This window comes from Tupaia chinensis, unplaced genomic scaffold (genome assembly GCF_000334495.1).
Source record: "Tupaia chinensis unplaced genomic scaffold, TupChi_1.0 Scaffold000477_1, whole genome shotgun sequence".
Classification (NCBI taxonomy): Eukaryota; Metazoa; Chordata; class Mammalia; order Scandentia; family Tupaiidae; genus Tupaia; species Tupaia belangeri.
The window spans coordinates 3362923-3384061 of record NW_006159986.1 but is presented as its reverse complement, the minus strand read 5'-3'; the positions used below and the strand labels follow the sequence as shown (position 1 = coordinate 3384061).

At 52.7% G+C, this 21139-nt stretch overlaps 1 protein-coding gene across 4 annotated transcripts in view; it reads left to right on the top strand.

The window, feature by feature from the left end:
• The first annotated feature begins 15 nt into the window (after positions 1 to 15).
• Positions 16 to 21139, top strand: part of ACLY (ATP citrate lyase) — a 49041-nt gene continuing 27917 nt past the window's right edge. For 2 of the 4 annotated variants that reach the window (XM_014590690.2, XM_014590689.2), the window contains exons 1-13: positions 16 to 183; positions 5560 to 5746; positions 7573 to 7695; positions 9432 to 9494; positions 9938 to 10128; positions 10563 to 10642; positions 12613 to 12743; positions 13466 to 13584; positions 14223 to 14359; positions 16474 to 16535; positions 17341 to 17458; positions 18643 to 18797; positions 20940 to 21030. In XM_014590690.2, the coding sequence (XP_014446176.1) occupies positions 50 to 183; positions 5560 to 5746; positions 7573 to 7695; positions 9432 to 9494; positions 9938 to 10128; positions 10563 to 10642; positions 12613 to 12743; positions 13466 to 13584; positions 14223 to 14359; positions 16474 to 16535; positions 17341 to 17458; positions 18643 to 18797; positions 20940 to 21030 (1591 nt within the window). In that variant the 5' untranslated portion in view covers positions 16 to 49. Of the gene's footprint in view, positions 187 to 5559; positions 5747 to 7572; positions 7696 to 9431; positions 9495 to 9937; positions 10129 to 10562; positions 10643 to 12612; positions 12744 to 13465; positions 13585 to 14222; positions 14360 to 16473; positions 16536 to 17340; positions 17459 to 18642; positions 18798 to 20939; positions 21031 to 21139 lie in introns of all 4 variants that reach the window. The other 2 variants (XM_006155996.3, XM_006155995.3) reach the window with 1 other exon arrangement.

The following is a 21139-nucleotide window of genomic DNA, read 5'->3' as shown; positions in this document are numbered from 1 at the left end:
GCTAGGGAACGCGTGTGACCAATCGCTGGGCCGCTCGCGCCGTGAGCCGATGGGGGCGGGGAGAAGCGCGCCTGGGTCGGGACAAAAGCCGGATCCCGGGCGGCTGCCCGCCGCTCTAGCGTTCCGGGTAGTGGGGGTGCGTTGGGGCCTACGGAGGGAGCGCCGCGCTCGGACTTTCGCGGAGAGGTGAGTGCCGGCCTGTTTTCACAGGCGGGACCTCCCCACCCGCACCCGGAGCTTCCTGTCTCTCTCCCCCAACCCGGAACAGCCTCCTCCGATGCCGGTCGGGAGTTCTTGTGGCTTCACTGCACCTGCTTGGAAGTTTCGGGGGTCTTCGGTTTAGGTTAGCCTTCGCCCGGGGCCCCGGCCTGTGGCCGCGTGTTGCCCCGCCCCCCCACTCTGCCACAGTCCAGTTCCTGGGAGTTTGCACAGGGCTTGCCGCCGTCTTGCTTTCCTTCCCTCCGCCAAATTGCATTTGCTCCATGTTGGCGCCTTCCACCCCACCTCGGGGGCAGCTGTCCGGCTTCCTCGTTTTTTTCGGGCCACTTTTTGCTCGTATCGGATCCCTCTCCCGGATGCCAGGGACAGAAAGTAGAGAAAGCGGTAGCGACTGGCCCGACTCCGATCCTTCACCAGCTGGACTCAGGCCCTTCCTCTTGGTTTCGAGGAGAATCGATTGAGCTCCACGCCGAAGTGGAGGGAGTGAGCTAGGCGCGCCAGGCGCGCCGCCTTGGCAGGCCATGCGGGGCCAGGTTGCCCCAGGGTGCCTGAGGCCTTGCCATGCCGCGAGGACTTGGCCTGGAACGGCGGCGCCGGAACTTTCCTCGCCCTGGGGGTGCCGTCGGGCCCAGCCCTTGAGCGACAGATGGCCTGGGTGCCCATCGCCCTCCCCACCTCTGAGTAGACCCGGGGCCTGACCAAGGCGAGGTCTTCAGGGGGCTGGAGGATGCTGCTGCCACCCTCCTGCCGATCCTGGCAGAGGGCCAGTCCCAGCGCCTGCTTCCCTCTCCAACCTTGGCACGTACTGGGCAGGACCTGGCAGTTCTGCGGTCAGGGGGTCGCTGGGGGTCTGCCTGGGAAGAGGATTTGGAAGGGGTGGTGGGGAGGAGTCCACAGCAGTTTGGTTTGCAGCCCACTGGTTTTCTCCACCCTTTAACTTTCCTCTGCGTTTCAACCCGCTTAGCTCCTTGGATTTCCGAAATGTTGGGTGGGGAACAGACTCCAGCTACCCAGCGCTGACAACAGTCACCGCTTCAAAATCTTCTAAACAGCTTAGGAGTGGAGGAGTGGTGATGAGAAGAGCACTCCCTCAGACCCTGGGGCTGCTGATGTCTCCGTTCCAGTTCAAACATTATTGTATGAGCTGTACCAGGGCCACTCATGTCATTCTGCTTGCTTCTCTACTCCCGAGATTGTATGTCTTCTTAAAAAAAAACTTAATTGGACAGAAACTAACCTTAAAATGAGTGCCTTTGACCTTCCCAGAGAGAGTCCCTAAGTAGCATCCCCGTTGATTCTTCCCCACTGGCTTTGTCCCAGGAGTTCATTCCTGGGGAACAGGCTCCTTTCATTCAGCCTTCCCTGTGGCTGCTTCTCTCCTAGTGGTGCTAAGAGTGAATTCAATCCTGAGTCCCTCACTTTGGCGAGACTCTGCTCAGCTCACAAAGTCCCTCCCTTAGGGTATGTGTGTGTTATCAGGTTTATTGGCATAATTTTCTGCAAAGAGGCTACAAATTTTTTTTAGAGAGATTTTTGCTATAGGGTACATGTGCTCCTTGGAGAGAGAGAGACAAAAAGTGAGAAATTGTCCTCTGGAGGGATGGCTATCCCACAGTCCCTTCCTTCTTCTCCATTCTCCTCTTGGGATTGTGGGCATGCATGCACATGAGCCCAGTGTGAGTTTTAAGCCACCGGGTCTGGAATTCGAACCAGGTCAACTACGTGGGAGTTCAGCAATGTAATCATTATGCCATCTACTGGTCCCAGATTACAGATTTACCTGTTACTAGGTGACAGTTCCTGAAGTCCAAGATGTGCCCTGAAACTGGCAGCCTGAGCACCTAAGGCTCACCAGCCTCAGATGGGCATACAGTGGAATTGACATGCAAGGGGACTTTTAAGTCCCATTGTCACTAGAGCAAATGTTCTTACCTGGTGGTCAGGCCATCAGATCATAGTTACAGGTGTGCACCTGAGTGATAACGCACAATTGGCTATGTAATGTTTTTCTGGGCCTTTTCTTCAGAATCATAAGAGACTCTGAGACCTCAGAGAGGTTGAGTCACTACTCTAGGACCTTCAAAATCCCACTGAACAAATTAAGTCTGCTCCTGGGTTTTTGAGCCAGTTGCCTTCTCATCCTGCACTGGTGAATATGCAGAGGTCAGACCCCCCCACCCCACCCCACCCCCGCCTATGTAATGTTTTTCTGGGCCTTTTCTTCAGAATCATAAGAGACTCTGAGACCTCAGAGAGGTTGAGTCACTACTCTAGGACCTTCAAAATCCCACTGAACAAATTAAGTCTGCTCCTGGGTTTTTGAGCCAGTTGCCTTCTCATCCTGCACTGGTGAATATGCAGAGGTCAGACCCCCCCACCCCCCCCCACCCCCGCTATTCTGTTGTATAATTTTTTACATATTGGCCGGAGGGCACATGTGCTCCCCAGAGGAAGAGAGGGAGAGGAAGAAAGCACCCCTAATGGAATGTGGTCATGCCACAATCCCTACTCCATTTCTGCATCTGTTGGGATTTCAGGCACTCACACTCATGTACTTGGTAATCAGACCACAGTCAGCCATGTGGGATCCAGCTTCTTTAACCACTAGGCCATGGGGCTGTCTCTATCATCTAAACTCTGTTTTTCCCTCCCCATCTAAGCCAGAGTGCTCTGATAGCAGCTGTCCCATTTTGGTAAACTGGCAAATCTTGTTTTCTATCCTGTATCATCCTCCTGTTTTGTGTTCTCCCTCAGCCCCCTTCCAAAGACCTAATGAGGATGGGCTATTGGATCTGAGATTTGACCTGGGCTCAATAAAATTGTGTGGTTTTTCAGCTGCAGAAGGTCCCCTTTCTCTTTCTCTTAACCTTTCTGAAGTTGGGTCTTGTGTCTGTTTAGGGAATTGTTGGGGTGCCACATTTCTTCCTTTTGGAGAGGCTTAGCTGAGGGGCTTCTTCCAGGAGTTTGTGGTCACTTGAAGGTGTCTGCAGTGCTGAGGTGGTCAGCCACTGCCCCCTCCTCTCTGTGTCATCTGCCCTGGTGCTGTCCTGTTTGGGAGGGAGTGGGGTGGGGGTGTACCCATTTGATTTCAGGACCAGTTTTTCTGGTCTGAGTCAAGAGGTTGGGAAATGAGCTAGAGCTGGTGGGGGGTTGGAGGACTGTGGGATGGTGGGACTGGTTGGAGCCTTGCCTTTGGAACCTCATGTTTGGAAGGAGTCTCAGATCATCCCAGAGGAAGGCCAGAAAAAGGACTGTTTCCTCTGAGCCCCTTCCCAGCCACCCAACCACAGGCTGAATATGCCCATTGTGCTGAGCTGGAGGCCAGCGGGAGGCTGAGGGAGCCAGCCAAGCCAAGGTTAGAACCTGAAGCCCCACAAGCCTGTCCAGCTGAGAGGAGGCAGAAGAGGGCCTGGCTCTTTGGTCTTTGGGCTGGGCATGGAGACCAGCTTTCCTGCTTGTGTAAACCAGCCAGTCCCTTCACTCCACCCTCCTTTATTTGTTCTTGCCCCTCTCCCCCAGCAAAGGCCTTTGCAGGAGAGACTGGAATGACTTCCTGTTCTGGCCAAGCTCTTGGCATGAACAACTTGGTCTTCTTCACCCCCAAACCCCCCATCCCTCTACCCAGCTTACTCCTTTAGTTACCCTTGGGAAAATGGGTGTGTTAGGACAAGGCAGCAGGGAGGGGAGATGAGGAAATTCTCATCACTGACCCTCTCTGAAATGAAGGCGTGTGTGGACCTGGATTTTGGAGAAATGATCTTTTCTCTTGGGCTGGTGTGGGTTTTTCTGGAGACCCAGATGTAAGAGAATTTAGGTTCAAGTTTTGTCACATTCTTGTTTATTAGTTGGGCTTCTTAGGGAGATAATCTCAACCCCTTTTAGCTTTTATTCCTCAGCTAAGAAATGGAGTTATGAATCTCGGTGTACCTCACAGGGCTCATAAAAGATGAGTTTCTTTCTGTTTTTCTTTTTTTAGAGAGATTTTTGCTAGCGGACACAAGTGCTTGTTGGAGAGACAGAGAGACAGAAAGAGAGAAATCATGTCCACCAGGGGGATAGCCAAACTGCAATCCATTCTCCTTTCACAAGTGGACTTGGTGTTAGTTTTAAGCTGCCTGGTCTGGGACTCGAACCGTGGTCAACAACGTGGGAGTCCAGCAGCATAACCATTACACCATCTGGTGGTCCTGAAGATAGGTTTCTTATACATGTAACCCAGGCTGGTTTCTGCCTCTTCCCCCTGAGCTCTGTCTGGCTCAGTTAGAATTGACATCATACAGGGTGGTCCCCAGAGAGGCCTGTTTTGCTTAGTGGGTTTTGCTCTTAGTTAGCAGCTGAATGACTCAGTGGGGTAGGCAGGATATACTGAAGGTCACCATTTCCCCGCCCTGTGTCTGCTCAGTACTTTGGGGTGAGATGAGCTCTGTGATGATTCCCCCGTTTCCTCCTTGCCACCTAACCAGGACCTGAGGGGTGAGATCCTGCTTAAGGCTAAGTATATGTGCTGACCTGACCTATAGCTTGGCAGGTGTGTGTGTAGGCATGTGTGTGTGCTTGGGTGAGTCTGGGTGTGGGGGAGAGGAAACCTGTAGGGAGGGTAAAGCCAGTCTGAGCCATTTGGATTGTCTCCTCCGGTGGGTCTGCTGACTAAGCCTGTATTTCAGTGTCTATGTGCCCACTTGGGTGAGGCCAGGACTTCGATTTGGGCTAAACCACTGGTATTCCTGGTCCCCTGGTGGAGCTGCTTTTGCTCCAGGTTTGTGCCGTGGTCATGGCCAAGCTTGTTTGCCTTGAGGGAGTAGAGACAGGATTGAGGCCAGGAGTCCCAGAGAAAATGCCACCTTTGTTTTTCTCCACCTCATCCGTCATCTTTTGTGGATTCTCTTCTGCTGGTGAAAGTGCTATTTGAGATCTCCCTCTATCTCTTCTGCTGGGGCAGCCCTTTTTCTCCCTTTTTTTTTTTTCTTCAGTTTTGCTAAAGGGGGTATATACTTGCCAGAGAAAGAGAGAGAGAGAGAGAGAGAGAGAGAGAGAGAGAGAGATCACCCCCAGAAGGGATGGCCACACCACAGTGCCTTTTCCAGTCTCCTCAGGATTTGGGGTACATCTGCACATGTGTCTGGTATGATTTTCAAGGCACCAGGTCTGAGACTCAAACTGCATAGTTGGCCATATGGGATCCAGTGCTCCAACCTCCGTACCACCTGCCAGCCCTTTTTCCCTCTTCAGAAAAGCTGAGATCTAGTTTTATTGTCTGGAGAAACTGGCAGTGGGACTCTGCCGCTGAAGAAGATGGCGCCTCTACTCCTCTGCCCCCTTCTGACAAATTCCTCTTATCCCAACAGGTAGACCAGATCCCTCTGCAGCCATGTCAGCTAAGGCAATTTCGGAACAGACTGGCAAGGAACTCCTTTACAAATACATCTGTACCACCTCAGCCATCCAGAACCGCTTCAAGTATGCACGGGTCACACCGGACACAGATTGGGCCCACCTGCTGCAGGACCACCCCTGGCTCCTCAGCCAGGTGAGCCTGTCTTCACCCGGGGCCCCTCTTCCAGACCAGCGTCTGAGGGAGAAGGCGATCAACTTGTTGGAAAGGTCCACAGGGGTCGAGTGATTGCAGACTGCCTGCATCAGTGGGCAGCAGAGGGCTGAGTAGAGTCTTGTGTTTGTTCTGGGTCCCATGTGTTTTTTTGTTTTTATCTTATTTATTTTCTTTCATGAGTGCAAGACAGAGAAAAGAGACTCCTGGCAGAGTCTCACCTTGCCACAGTCCCCTCTCTAGCCTTGCGGTCAGCCAGGATCATGGGTGTATCTGGCATGTTTGGGTTCACCCAGGATCCCAGCCCAGGTCTCCCATGTGGCTTCAGCGTGCACAGTTCACTACCACCTGCACCATGTCAGCTGGGCCTGCACAGTGTGGCACTTGACATGGTGTTCCCTGGCGTGGGCTTGGACCTGGATAAACTAGAGTCCATCCTCAGTGTATTTTTCCTTTTCGAGAGATTTTTCCTATAGAGGACATGCGCTTGTCAGAGAGATAGAAACAAAAAGCGAGAAGTCACCCCCAGGGGGTGTGGCCACACCACAATCCCATCTCCTCAAATTTCCTCTGGGAATTTTGGGCACGCACGTACACACGCCTGGCGTGAGTATTTTTTTTTCTCCTGATGTGAGTTTTTAAGCCGCCGGGTCCAGGAATCGAACCACAGTCAACTAGGTGGGAGTCCAGTGACATAACCATTACACTCTCTGCTGGTCCCACACTCTTGGTGTTTTAACCATGTGGCCTGGGGCAAGCTATTTCACATCTCAGTTTTAGATTTCCCATCTGCCTAATGAGGATAACACCCACTCTGCGAGCTCTAAGGATTAACAGTAAAGTCCAGGAAACATCTGGTGTGCTGTTAGTATTCTGTAGATGCTCAATAAAAAGTAAGCGTGTGCCCTCCACTCCCCCAAGTAGAGCATGTCAGGAATGTGCAGGGCAGTCAGGAAGTGTGACCTTGTACTTTCTGAAGCGTAGCTGGTGGGCCAGACCCTGGGCATCAAACTGGAGTAGAGGCTCTTGAGTTCAGATCTCAGCAGGGTCATTGTGAGAAGCTTTGGGAAGCTCTTAAACTTCTTTGGCAGGTCCTAGAGAGCTGGTAGGAGCAGGGTTTGGGTCTTCCACCGTGAGGCAGTCTACCCACAAAGGGAGCTTCCTTGGGAGGCAGTGAATTTCCTGGCATTGGAGGTGTGTGAACAGTGGTGAGGGGATGCTTTCTGGGCTTGTCATAGACAGGGTTCAAGCATAGGGATGGGATTGGTTGTGTGTGCTTGCCAGAGAGAAAGTGAGAAATCACCCCCTGGGGAAATGGCCACACCATAGTTCCTTCTCCATTCTCTCAGGATTTTGGGTATCCATGCACACGTGCCTGGCATGAGTTTTAAGCCCCTGGGTCCGGGACTCGAACCACAGTCAACTACTTGGAAGTCCAGCAATGTAACCACTATGCCATCTGCTGGTCCCCATATTCTAAGGAGTTTACAGTTGAGTGAAGAAGCTGATATTTCACATAGGGAGGGTAGGAAATAATTTGTTTACTCAGGTGGCATTTGTGCAGCACCTACTCTCTAGCATCTACTCTCTAGGTCCCACAGCACAGGTGACTTTAGGTTCATGGTTGTCAGTATGATAGAGGCTGGGATAGGTCACAGAAGCTTCCAGGAGTTGACCCCAAAGGACAAGAGGAGTTGGCTTTGGGAGTGGGGTGAATTGAAAGTCACCCTGGCTGTCCAGTGCTTAGGATTCCCACACTATTACCTTTTTTTTTTTTTTGCTCTAAATACAAACCATTCTCTTTCTAGAGCTTGGTAGTCAAGCCAGACCAGCTGATCAAACGGCGTGGGAAGCTTGGCCTAGTTGGGGTCAACCTCACTCTGGATGGGGTCAAGTCCTGGCTGAAACCACGACTGGGACAGGAGGCCATGGTGAGTCTGGGTATAGGGTCACAGTGGACCTGCCGTGGTAACAGGCAAACATGGTCACCTCCAGACAGCAGCTCCTGATCACTTTCCTTGCCAGCCCCACTGCTGCCCAGGAAGGGGGAGCCCTGTGGAACCAAGGGGCCTTAGGCAGCATGGCCAGTCTTGGCGCTCATTCCCAGCTCACCCATCAGGGAATCCAAACTCCTTTTGCTGTTGGTTTGGGCAAGACGTGTGTTGTAAAAGTAAACCCAATACAATTCAAGAGCTGGGGGAATTAGTCTGTTTATTTAGGATAGGATGTGGAGGGCCATTTGAGACCTCCTTTCTTTCTAGTTCCCAGAAAGGGTTATTATGGTAACCTGTGATGCCATGCAGATCTGAGAGTGAATAAAAATGAAAAAGAGATGCACAACCATCTAGATGGAGAGATGTAGGGGGCCAAGAACCTTGGATGAGGCAGTTAATGCTAAAGAGTAAAGCCAGTTCTTAAACTTCTCCCGGTTCAGTGATTTCAACTATATAGATGAGAACGCTAAAGCGAAATAGGATTTTTGAAGGCTAAGTGATGCGCAGAAATAAAGTCATATTTCTTTTCACTCCCCACAGGAGGTGGATTGGGGAGGGGATGGGGCTGAGGCCCGGCTTAGTCAGAGAAGGATGTGCAGTCCATGCCTGGCTTTGTGCCTTTGGTTCTGAAGGGGAATGAGGCCCAGGGATGAGCTGTTCTTTTCTTGTCGGCCTTAGGAGTAGGAATGAAGGTTATGATAGAGACAACTTCCTCCCTTATTGGGCTTCCTCAAAGCAGCTCTTAACGTTACTTGCACAATGTGTAGCCCTCATGGGTAAAGATGAAGCCTTCAGGTAAGCACATGGCCTGGGGGTGGAGAGGCAGGCCCCACTGTTGAGTTCCTAGCCATGTGAGGAGAGACGGTAGGACTGAGGGCTAGGAATGTCTCCAGGGAGCATGTCATGATTTCTTCTCAGGGCACTGCTGGAGGGGGTGTCGGGGATGTCTGAGCTCACGGCAGTGTCGCGCCTGGCAGGAGCAGCTCATTACCTCTGATGGATCACTGTCTGGTCCCTGACTCAGCAGTGACGCACGGGCCAGGCGGGGGGTTCAGGATATAACAGGGATGAGGGCTGTCTCGCCTCGGCTGCCACCAGGGACCCACTCAAACTGATTAGCTCCACAGGCTTGTTATCCTCAGCCAAGAGCCTGTGGAAAAGTTTCCCCATCAAGCTCTGACTCTCCTCTTCTCTCTCCCCAGTCCCTGGGCCTGAACTATGTCCTCAGGCTGGGTCACTGTGCCTATCTCAAGTCAGACAAGCAGATCGTCACCTCCCCTCTCCCCAAGTTCAAGTTGTCTGTCTCCCTGTCTGCCTGAACTCAAGGACGGCCTTGATTTGTCTGAGGCCTTTCATTTGCAGGTGGCAGGGAGGGACATGCTCCTGGTCTCTGCAGGTGGGGTGGGCAGTGCTGCAGCCCACAGGCCCTCCTCCAGAGGAGGCAGCTTACGGCAGGGTCAGCACATGTCGAGTGTGGCTGGCATAAGGCTGGGGAGGAAGGGGTCTCTATGAAGACTCCTTGAGCTTAGGGATTGGTGACCCCATTTTCTCTGGAAAACCTCTGCTGGGTGTTATGGTCATCGAGCTCGGGCCCCACCTCTGAGTGAGCCCTCCCACCCTGGGGAAAAGGTGTGCCCACCACGTTGGCTTCAAGGCTCTCAATTTCTCCTTAGGTTGGCAAGGCCAAAGGCTTCCTCAAGAACTTTCTGATCGAACCCTTCGTGCCCCACAGTCAGGTATGTGCGAGGTGGTTCTGAGCTGGGGCTTCTCTCTCCTGGAGCTTTGTGTTTGTCCACCTTAAAGTGGAAGCGGTCAGGCTGATGGAGAAGAGGCAGGGAGGGTCTGAGGGTGCTGTGGAGCAGTCGAGATGAAGGAAAGGGCTTCGTCTACAGTAGGGAGGATTCGGGACTGCTAACTGAGGGAACTTCCTGGTACTGGGACAAGAAACCATTGACTTCAAAACTCCTCCCACAGCTGAGATCTCCACCCTGGCTCATTCTGGAACTTTTCTCCCCTTGTCTCTGAGGGGATGATTGTGAACAGGTCTCCCCTGGGTGAATGTTTTCTATGGGATTTTAGAAATGAGACCACAGGGGTCAAGTACTCCCCTGGTGTGAGGCAGCCCCTCATCTGCCTTGGTTCTGTGCCCTCACTGACTTCGTGCCCTCTCACCTGCAAGGCGGAGGAGTTCTATGTCTGCATCTATGCCACCCGAGAAGGGGACTACGTCCTGTTCCACCACGAGGGGGGAGTGGATGTGGGCGACGTGGACACCAAAGCCCAGAAACTACTTGTTGGCGTGGATGAGAAGCTGAATCCTGAGGACATCAAGAAACACCTGTTGCTCCATGCCCCCGAAGACAAGAAAGAGTTGAGTGAGAGGGACAGTAGGGAGTGGCGGTAGGAACGGGAAGGCCGACAGGTCCTGGGTCCACACGAGAGAGAGCAGAGTGGTCTTTTCTAGCTGGGTGGGGGCAGGCAGCTGGCATAGTGCTGTCCTGAGGAAGACCTGGGCATGGGTGGGGGTGGGGGGCTCAGATCAGACTGAAATATGCCGCCAGCATCCCTCCCCTCCTGGCCCTGTCTGTCTGGCGCCTCCTCCTTCAGCTCTGAGCCTGACAGCTGCTTTCCGCCTCAGTGGCTGGGGAGCAATGTCTGGGAGCAGGGTTGGCAGAGGAGAGCGAGGGGTCAGTAGGGGCGAGTGTTGGAAAGTGGAGCTGTCAGTGGCGGTGAGAGATTGCTTCGTGGGGGAGTTGGGGTGGCGGGGTGCTGACTCACCCATGTTCTCTCCCTCTCCTCTTTAGAATTCTGGCCAGTTTTATCTCTGGCCTCTTCAATTTATATGAGGACCTGTACTTCACCTACCTCGAGATCAACCCCCTTGGTAACTGATTCTACTGCAGTAGGATGGGGAAGGGTAGTTACAGCATGGTCCCAGTGCCCATGGGAACCTTGGCCTTGATGCTCAGAGAGCCAGGGGGCAGTGCAGGACAGGTGTGTGTGTGTGTGTGTGTGGACGGGTCTTCACGTTCATCTAGTGCAGGCTCCCATTCCTGAGCTCTCAGAAGACTGTACCTTTTCCTCTTTTAACCACCTCCAGCTTTTTTTGCCTTTCTTTTTTATTTGCTTTCATTTTTATTTGTGTGTGCCTCTTGGAGAGAGACAGAGAGAAGGATGAGAAAACCCCCCACATGGGAGATGGCTATGCTGCAATCCCTTCTCCATGTCTCCTTGTGGAATTTTGGGCACACATAGCCGCTTGGTCACCATGTTGTATTTTCTGTGTTTTTGTTTTTGTTTTACTTTTTAAATTTTTTTAGGTTTTTGCTATAAGGAGCATGAACTTGCTGGAGAGAGACAGAGAGAGGGAACGTGAGAAATCACTCCCTAGGGGGGATGGCCATGCCACAATACCTTCTCTAGTCTCCTCGCAGGATTCTGGGTATGCATGCACATGTGTCCAGCATGATTTTCCAGCCATTGGGTCTGGGACTTGAACTATAATCAGCCTGTAATCTATAGTCGGCCATGTGGGAGTCCATTGTCCTAACCACTGCACTACCTGCTGGCTCCACTTGACATGCTTTTCAAGCCACTGGGTCTGGGACTTGAACAGTACAGTTGACCATGGGGGACCCAGCCTCCCTAATCACTATGCCACCAGCTGGTCCCCAGCTTCTTTTTTTTTGTCTTAATTTGTTATGTGATGAGGCAAGTGCCAGTTTTGATCTGACTGCATGCTGTTGCCGTTTCTGTTCCTGCCCGTGGTTAGGTTATCCTACCAGAACTTGGTCCGCCTCTGCCCTGGCCCAATCCTTTGGTCCCGTCTTAATCAGAGGCCTCTTCCTCCTCTCCTTCTGTGGAAGTTGTTCAGTCACTGACGCCCAGTGCTAGAGAACTTGGTCCAAGCCCCGGGCCGTGAAGGAGGCAGATACTGTGGGAGAGAGTGAGGGGCAGTGACATACAGAATGCTGGCTCTGGCCAGGTCTTCTCAGGGCAAAGTCCAGGAGGCTGAGAAATCAAATCAGATTCCAGCTGAGGATGCAGCCTTTATAATGGGCCAGATGGCTGTGTGCTAACTTAATTAGCTAAATGGCCCTGGGGAAGGAGGAAGATTGATGTGCAGTGAGGCGACAGTAAGCGAATCCTGCTGGCTGGGGCCCAGCATGCCCCGTGCTTTCCAGTCCGTCTGACACCAAGGTTTCCCCTAGCCAGACCCCAGGAAGCCCAGATGCACACACCTAGGGGGGTCTTCTGACTGCAGCTGAACCTCAGACGCTTTTCTTTTTTGGTTTTGCTATAGCGCACACGCAATGGCCAGGGAGAGATGGGAGAGAGGAAGAGAGAGAAAGTGAGGATACACGCCCTGTGGGGAATGGCCACGGTCTAGTCCCCTCTCCGTTCTTGGGATTTGGGGCACACATGGACATGCACCCGACATGTTTTTGAGGCCACCAGGTCTGGTAGTCAAACTGCACAGTTGACCATGTAGGACCCAGCCACGCTAACCACCACACCGCTGTTAGCCTAACCAAACACTTTTAAAATGGCAGGCCATCCATGGGCAGAGGGTTAGGTATTTAAAGCAGGGAGTACAGCGTTTATGAGGATGTTTGAAATTGCCATGGCCATTAATTCAGATTTCCTCGTCCCTTCCCTGACAGGGAGTGGGGAATGGTTTTGTAGAATTTGTTTTTTCTCTAACGGAGAAAGGCTGCATCTGCACAAGGGCCATTCTGGTTTCTCATCTAGCTTAGGGAGCTATTAAGCCTGCATGGCACCCAGGGGAGTGGCGTTTGGGGATGTCTGGTGGAGGGCTGTGGAAGTCAATGGTTGCTTCTGCTTTCCTTGCAGTAGTCACCAAAGATGGCGTCTATGTCCTTGACCTGGCAGCGAAGGTGGATGCCACCGCCGACTACATCTGCAAAGTGAAGTGGGGTGATATTGAGTTTCCGCCCCCCTTCGGACGGGAGGCGTATCCCGAGGTAAGGCTGGTTTCGAGAGGAGATGGAGGGCGGTGGGGATGGGGTGGGGATGACGAATCCCAGAGGAGCATTTGGCCCCCCTTGTGGACTCTATATCTGGCAGAGAAAGGAAGGCCGAGAACCGTTTAATTTTCTTAAAACCCCAGTGGGGTGGGGGGGTTAGAGTCAGCCAAGCCTCTGAATGCTGGCCAGAAATCCTTTTAGTCCTCTCTCTCAATCAACCTCCTGGGCTCTTAACTTGATTTGTTTTTCGATAATTCTGGGTGGCTCCCCCTAATCCTGTCGGGAAGGTAGTCAGGGAGGCCACTGCTGAGAATTTTAATTGCTTCTTCCCACCCCGTCTTCTGAGAAGTCCTACAGTAGGATCAGGCCAAGGGAGAGAGCTATGGAGGCCTGAGGGCAGATGAGCTGGACCTGCAGATGCAGCAGGGGCATGGTGGAGCAAGGACCTAGTGAGGCCTAGGACTCCGGCAGAGGGCCAAAGATGCGTAGGCCGAGGAAGGCGTTGGGAAGTTTGTCCCCAGGCCGTGACTGTGGCTGTGGGTGGTTTTGGTACTTGAAGACACCGTTGTGTTCTTTCCCAGGATGAGGGACTGCACAGTCCCTTCTCCCACACTCCGTTGAAGGGATTGAGTGCCTTGTCTCTCCAGGGAAAGAGGAGGGGGCCTGGGATCTGCGAAGGGGGTGCCTCAAGGGCCTACCTGTTGCCTTCTGATCCCTAGGAAGCGTACATTGCGGATCTGGATGCCAAAAGTGGGGCCAGCCTGAAGCTGACTTTGCTGAACCCCAAGGGGAGGATTTGGACCATGGTGGCTGGGGGTGGCGCCTCTGTCGTGTACAGGTGACTGAAGGGGGCTCTGGAGGGATGTGTGGGCTCCACACAAAGGTACAACAATTATAGAAAATGAGCCAAAAGCAAAGGTCGCATGGCCCTTTCCCACACTCTCCCAGACTAGGTCATCGGGCTGTCCGTCCTTCCGGTGGTGTAGCATCAGTGTAGATAACTAGACTTTTTTGCTCTATAGAAATGTTGGAATCATGTACTACACCTGTCACACGAACTAACAGGTTTTTCACGGCTTGTTTCAGTTGTGTTACCTGCCACGTCCCCTTCCATCATGGGCTGCCACCCTCCCGTCTGGCTGTAGTCCAATTTTCTCTAATGGCAACCTGCTCAGGACTCTTATTTTGTGTGGCTTTCCTTGTCTCTGTGCTGGGAGGTGTTCAGTGTTTATTTTGGCTGCCATTGTCTGACTAGGCCTCCTGATGCCCTGGGACAGGCCAAGTGCACTGGCCAGAGTCTGATGCAACACAGTGAATCTTCAAGTGAGGCTTGGAGGGGTTGGGCAGCAGGTCCAAAGGACTGCTTCTGTGGGCGGACATCAGTGTTCGAGGGGACCTGCCTGTCCTTCGGGGCACCAGGCTGCCACCCTGTGCCACGAGAGTTGGAGCCAGCACTGACGTGTGTCTCCCTGGCAGTGATACCATCTGCGATCTTGGCGGTGTCAACGAGCTGGCAAACTACGGGGAGTACTCGGGCGCCCCCAGCGAACAGCAGACCTATGACTACGCCAAGACGATCCTCTCCCTCATGACCCGAGAGAAACACCCAGATGGTGAGATATGCATGCACACACCCTCTTCCCCCAGGGGGCCCAGGGGGCCCAGGGTGCTGCCGTGGGGACAGCTTTGTACTAGGAGTCCCCAAGACGTTGGTCCTGGTCCTTTACCACTCGGGGCTAGTCATTTAACTTCCGGATCTTGGTTTCCCTAACTGCACAATGGGCATCTCTCAGAGGGCAGGGTGTGCAGAGGGCTCTGAGAGGGCAAGGAGGTGTAAGGGAGGAGGAGGCGGTGGCAGTATGCTTTTGCTCCTACAGTCATAAACTCAGCTCCTAGTGACCCTCCTGTATGTCACCTGGGTTATGTGATTCCTAGCGTCCCTTTACCACCTGCCCAGTGTCATGGGGCTACACATACTAGTTTCCCTTCCCATGAGCCAGAGAGATTCCTCCCAGAAGTATCCAGAGCTGAATTTCTGTTTTTTTAAGAGAGATTTTTGCTATCGGGTACATATGCTCACCAGAGAAACAACCTGAGAGAGCACACACCTCTTCCCAGGGGGGATAGCCATGCCGCAGTCCCTTCTCCATCCTCCTCTCGGGATTTGGGGCATGCATGGCATGTGCTCGGCATGAGTTTTGAGCGACTGGGCCTGTGGTTGACTAAGGGGACTGTCACACGAACTAACAGGTTTTTCACGGCTTGTTTCAGTTGTGTTACCTGCCACGTCCCCTTCCATCATGGGCTGCCACCCTCCCGTCTGGCTGTAGTCCAATTTTCTCTAATGGCAACCTGCTCAGGACTCTTATTTTGTGTGGCTTTCCTTGTCTCTGTGCTGGGAGGTGTTCAGTGTTTATTTTGGCTGCCATTGTCTGACTAGGCCTCCTGATGCCCTGGGACAGGCCAAGTGCACTGGCCAGAGTCTGATGCAACACAGTGAATCTTCAAGTGAGGCTTGGAGGGGTTGGGCAGCAGGTCCAAAGGACTGCTTCTGTGGGCGGACATCAGTGTTCGAGGGGACCTGCCTGTCCTTCGGGGCACCAGGCTGCCACCCTGTGCCACGAGAGTTGGAGCCAGCACTGACGTGTGTCTCCCTGGCAGTGATACCATCTGCGATCTTGGCGGTGTCAACGAGCTGGCAAACTACGGGGAGTACTCGGGCGCCCCCAGCGAACAGCAGACCTATGACTACGCCAAGACGATCCTCTCCCTCATGACCCGAGAGAAACACCCAGATGGTGAGATATGCATGCACACACCCTCTTCCCCCAGGGGGCCCAGGGGGCCCAGGGTGCTGCCGTGGGGACAGCTTTGTACTAGGAGTCCCCAAGACGTTGGTCCTGGTCCTTTACCACTCGGGGCTAGTCATTTAACTTCCGGATCTTGGTTTCCCTAACTGCACAATGGGCATCTCTCAGAGGGCAGGGTGTGCAGAGGGCTCTGAGAGGGCAAGGAGGTGTAAGGGAGGAGGAGGCGGTGGCAGTATGCTTTTGCTCCTACAGTCATAAACTCAGCTCCTAGTGACCCTCCTGTATGTCACCTGGGTTATGTGATTCCTAGCGTCCCTTTACCACCTGCCCAGTGTCATGGGGCTACACATACTAGTTTCCCTTCCCATGAGCCAGAGAGATTCCTCCCAGAAGTATCCAGAGCTGAATTTCTGTTTTTTTAAGAGAGATTTTTGCTATCGGGTACATATGCTCACCAGAGAAACAACCTGAGAGAGCACACACCTCTTCCCAGGGGGGATAGCCATGCCGCAGTCCCTTCTCCATCCTCCTCTCGGGATTTGGGGCATGCATGGCATGTGCTCGGCATGAGTTTTGAGCGACTGGGCCTGTGGTTGACTAAGGGGAGTCCAGTGACGTAACCATTATGCCATCTTCTGGTCCCCTGAGCTGGATTCCGAATGCCAACTAGGAATGATGTGGAATCCAGAAGGTTCAATTGACCACTGCCCGGTGATGTAGATAATGGACACTTGAGCTGACAAGACTGGGTGGACGGACATCAGGAGACACCATCAGGAGGCTCTGCCCACTCCCTGATAGACCCTAGCAAATGGGAGCCCTTTCTCTGGGGAGAGAGAACTCCCTCATTAGACTCCCGGGGAGATGCTCAAGTTTACTTCACCTGTTTATTGACTCGACTCTTACTCCAAACCCAGGCAAGATCCTCATCATTGGGGGCAGCATTGCAAACTTCACCAATGTGGCCGCCACCTTTAAGGTAACCAACCACAGCAGTGGGGCAGGTTCTGGGGAAACTGGGCTTGGGGAAAGCAGGGAAGAGGTCTTGAAAGCAAGTTTGGGCCAGAATCAGCTTCCCCAGAGGAGTTACCAGTGGGCTCTTGCGTCAAGGTCTCGCTGGAGGAGCAGGAGACGCTGGAGTAGGAGATGAGGTCTACGGCTGAGTGCTGCGGGCCTGCAGCTGACCTGCTAGACCAGCGTTCTCCCGTCTGATGTGTGCGGAGGAGGGGAGTGCTCTCCCCACACTCCCCAGTTCTTAGGGAACTGGCTCCATTGATCCTCATTTTCAATGCTCTGTTACAGGATCCTGGGTTTTCTGTGATTCCCAGTTTTCTTCTTTCATCTCTTGGTCATCAGTCACTTCTCCATAAGATGGGGATGGAGGAAGTGTTTTGTTCACTCGGGGCTTTCGCACTTCCAGCCTGAGTTCTGTGCAAGGGGCAGGCCCATTTGCATGTGCTTTTAAAAAAAATGCAATAAGAATGCCTGGATGAGAAAAGAGAGACCACTTAAGTCCTACTGGTGTTGGGAGCCTGGTGCAGTAGTGCATTGGGGGGAGTCACTCCCCGGTACCCCACATTTCCACCTCAGCAGCATTATAGGTGATCGTCCTAGGCTGTTGGGTTGCTTCTGCCTAGTCCAGCTTGCACGTGTACAATCCCTGACTGTTGGGACCTGCCGTGCATCGAGGCCCTCGTCTTACACACCTGGAGTGTTTGTTTATCGTGATTATAAATAATTTGTGACTGCCTTTCAGTCACATCTGTTCTTCCTTTGGCTTCCAGGGCATCGTGAGAGCAATTCGTGATTACCAGGGCCCCCTGAAGGAGCACGAGGTCACAATCTTTGTCCGAAGAGGTGGCCCCAACTATCAAGAGGGCTTGCGGGTGATGGGAGAAGTCGGTAAGATGGGGGACCATTTCTCTCCCTCTGCCTAAGCGTCTGTGGCCTGGCCCTCTGGAGTCCCAGAAGAGAGTTAGTCTGTGGGCTCTAACGTGTTCTCGGTCCTGTTTTTGGATATGCAGCTTTCTTCTGCTTCCGCCCCAGCCCATCCCTCACCCCTGACTCCCACACACGGTGCCCATCCTACATGTTAGGTCAGGTGGGAAGGCATTTCCGCCCAGCCGTGCACTTAAATGTTTTCAGAACACCTGCCTTGTGCCAGCACTGTGCTGGGCACTGGTGCCACAGCCAGAAACGGGACAGCAGCTGTAGCAGCTGTCCCTCTGTCCCTCATCCCTCACTCTAGCCCACCAGTCCTCCAGATCTCACTTCCTGCCGCCCCATTCCCCTCAGCCCCCCAGTGCTGCTGGGGGCCACGCCCTGAGGACAGCAGTGAATGCCAGATGAATGATGCTGTCACAATTAGAATGTTAAACAAGTGAACAGTGAAATGAGGAAGATGCTGTCAGCTGGGGATCCATGCAGAAAGAGGGTACGGTGGTGTTGGGGAGAGTCAGGGAAGGCCTTTCCCGGGAAACTGCACTTGGGCTGCGTGGAGCGAGGAGAGCACTTCCTACGTGAAGATTGAGCTGGAGGAGGAGAGGCTGGACGATTAAGTGCTGATGTGTAGGAACAGACAGGCCAGTAGCCCGGTGTGTAGACATGGCAGTGCAGGCTGCAGGACATTGGAGAGCCAGCGTCTAGATTGCCAGACACTAGTAGTGCTTTTGGTCCCTGGAGGCCTGCCAGTGAAGCTAATCCTTGTTCTTTTTTAAAAAGAATTATTTATTGCTGTTATTTTAAAATTTTTCTATAGGGTACACATGCTCACCAGAGACAGAGAGAGCGAGCGAGAGAGAGTGAGAAAGCAAACTGCCAGGTCTAGAACTCCAACTGCAGTCGGCCCTGTGAGAGTCCAGTGCCTTAATCACGCCACCTGCTGGCCCCTTCCTTGCTCTTGCCAGTGAGTGGGCTTTAGAAAGGTTTGCTATGTGGCGAAAGAGGACCACACAGTTGTCCTGGATAAATGGAGCTGTACCAGAAGTGCTGGACACTGAATGAGGCGGGAAGGGTGCCTTTGCTGTGTCACACAGACTCAGCACTTCTTTGAAGATTTGAGCAATGGGTTTTCCTCTCCTTCACAGGCAAGACCACTGGGATCCCCATCCATGTCTTTGGCACGGAGACTCACATGACAGCCATTGTGGGCATGGCCCTGGGCCACCGGCCCATCCCCAACCAGCCACCCACTGCAGCTCACACTGCCAACTTCCTTCTCAATGCCAGCGGGAGCACGTCGGTAGGTGCCAGCCTTCCTTAACGGAAGGAGCTATCTCTTTTCTGCTCCCACCCCACAATCCAGGACACTGTGCCCCTCTCTGCCATTCAGGGGCAGTATGGTAGGGGAGTCTGGTTGCTTTCTAGATCTCTGCCCGTTGTTTTTCTTGCCCCATCAAGATTGTATAATGGACGGGACCAGCAGTTAGCGTAATGGCTATGTCGCTGGACTCCCACGTAGTCGACCGTGGTTCATGTCCCGGACCCAGTGGCTTAAACTCAAACCAGGCGCGTGTGCGTGCGTGCCCAAGATCCCGAGAGGAGAATGGATAAGAAGGAATTGTGGCGTGACCATCCCCCCTTGGGGGATGATTTCTCGCTCTCTGTCTCTCTGTCTCTCTCTGTCTATCCGGCGAGCGCACGTGCCCTATAGCAAAAACCTCTCCAAAAAAAAGATTGTATAATGGAAAGACTAAGCGTTTTTTTTTTTTTAAAGAGATTTTTGCTATAGGGTGCGTTTGCTTGCCAGAGAGATAGAGAAACAGAAAGTGAGAAATCCTCCCCCGGGAGGATGGCCATGCTGCACTCCCTTCTCCTCTATTTCTCGCTTGGAATTTTGGGCACACACCTGCCCTGTGTTTTAATTTTTTTGGAGAGGTTTTTGCTATAGGGTGCGTGTGCTCACCAGAAAGACTGAGAGACAGAAAGCAAGAAATCACCCCTGCAATCCCTTCTCTATTCTTCTCTCGGGATCTTGGGCACATATGCACACGCGCCCGGTGTGAGTTTAAGTCACTGGGCCCAGGACTCGAACCACGGTCAACTACATGGGAGTCCAGTGACATAGCCATTAGGCTAACTGCTGTTCCCGCCCTGTGTGAGTTTTTTTTGTTTTTTTTTTTTTCCTTGGAGAGGTTTTTGCTATAGGGCGCGTGCGCTCGCCAGACAGACAGAGAGAGACAGAGAGATAGAAAGCAGGAAATCACCCCCCAGGGGGGATGGCCACACCGCAATCTCTTCTCCTCCATTCTCCTCTCGGGATCTTGGGCACGCACGCACACGCGCCCGGCGTGAGTTTAAGCCGCCGGGTCCGAGACTCGAACCGCGGTCAACTACGTGGGAGTCCAGCGACATAGCCATTACGCTAACTGCTGGTCCCCTGCCCTGTGTGAGTTTTAACCCTCTGGGTCTGAGGCTCGATCCATGGTTGACTGGGAGTCCAGTGATATAACCATTACGTCGTCTGCTGGTCCCAAGATTTTGAGTCAGACCTACATTCAAGTTCTGACTCTTCTTGCTCAGGGAGGGACCTTGGCAGTTATTGTGCCCCCTCAGAGCTCAGTTCGCTCATCCGTAACATTGATGATGTTAATTTCTAGCTCTAAGGATTGTCACAATAGTACTTTTGGAAGCAGCTTATAAGGAGCAATGCTGTAGGTAATCTGTTGTTACCTGACTTTAAAAAAAAAAAAAAAAAACCTGGGAACCAGCAGTTAGCGTAATGGCTATGTCGCTGGACTCCCACGTAGTCGACCGCGGTTCGCGTCCCGGACCCGGTGGCTTAGAACTCACGCCGGGCACGTGTGTGTGAGTGCCCAAGATCCTGAGAGGAGAATGGAGGAGAAGGGATTGCGGTGTGACCATCCCCCCTGGGGGGTGATTTTTCACTTTCTGTCTCTATGTCTTTCTCTGTCTGTCTGGCGAGCGCACGCGCCCTATAGCAAAAATCTCACCAAAAAAAAAAAAATCCTTATTTATTTATCTGTTTATTTGAAGTGATTTTCAAGCCAGTGGGTCTGGGACTCAAACTGTGGTCAGCCATGTGGGAATCTAGCACATTAATCCCCATGACACTTGCTGGCCCCATTACCTGACTCTTTAGGACCTTAAGAACCAATGACTTTTCTCCCCAACTGTTATCTCTAATTCCTTTTTTTTATAACATGTATTTATTTTTAATCTTATTTATTATCATTATTCTTTGATTTTTCAATATATATCTAGAGAGAGACAGAACGAAAGGGAGAGTGAGAAAGCAAGCTGTCAGGTTTGGGACTTGAACCTTGGTCGGCCCTTTGGGAGTCCAACACCTCAACCATCACGCCACCTGCTGCTGGCCCCACTACCTATAACTCTTACCTCTTCTCTCCTTGTCCCACCCCAGACTCCAGCCCCAAGCCGGACAGCATCTTTTTCTGAGTCCAGGGCAGATGAGGTGGCACCCGCAAAGAAGGCCAAGCCTGCTGTGCCACAAGGTAACTCCCAGGTTACAGGAATGTCACAGGGATGGCCCCTCGGTGACCTCTCTGTCCCTCTTCCCTTTCTTAGTTATGCCTACTCTGGCAGAGGCAAATGGAAAAGGGG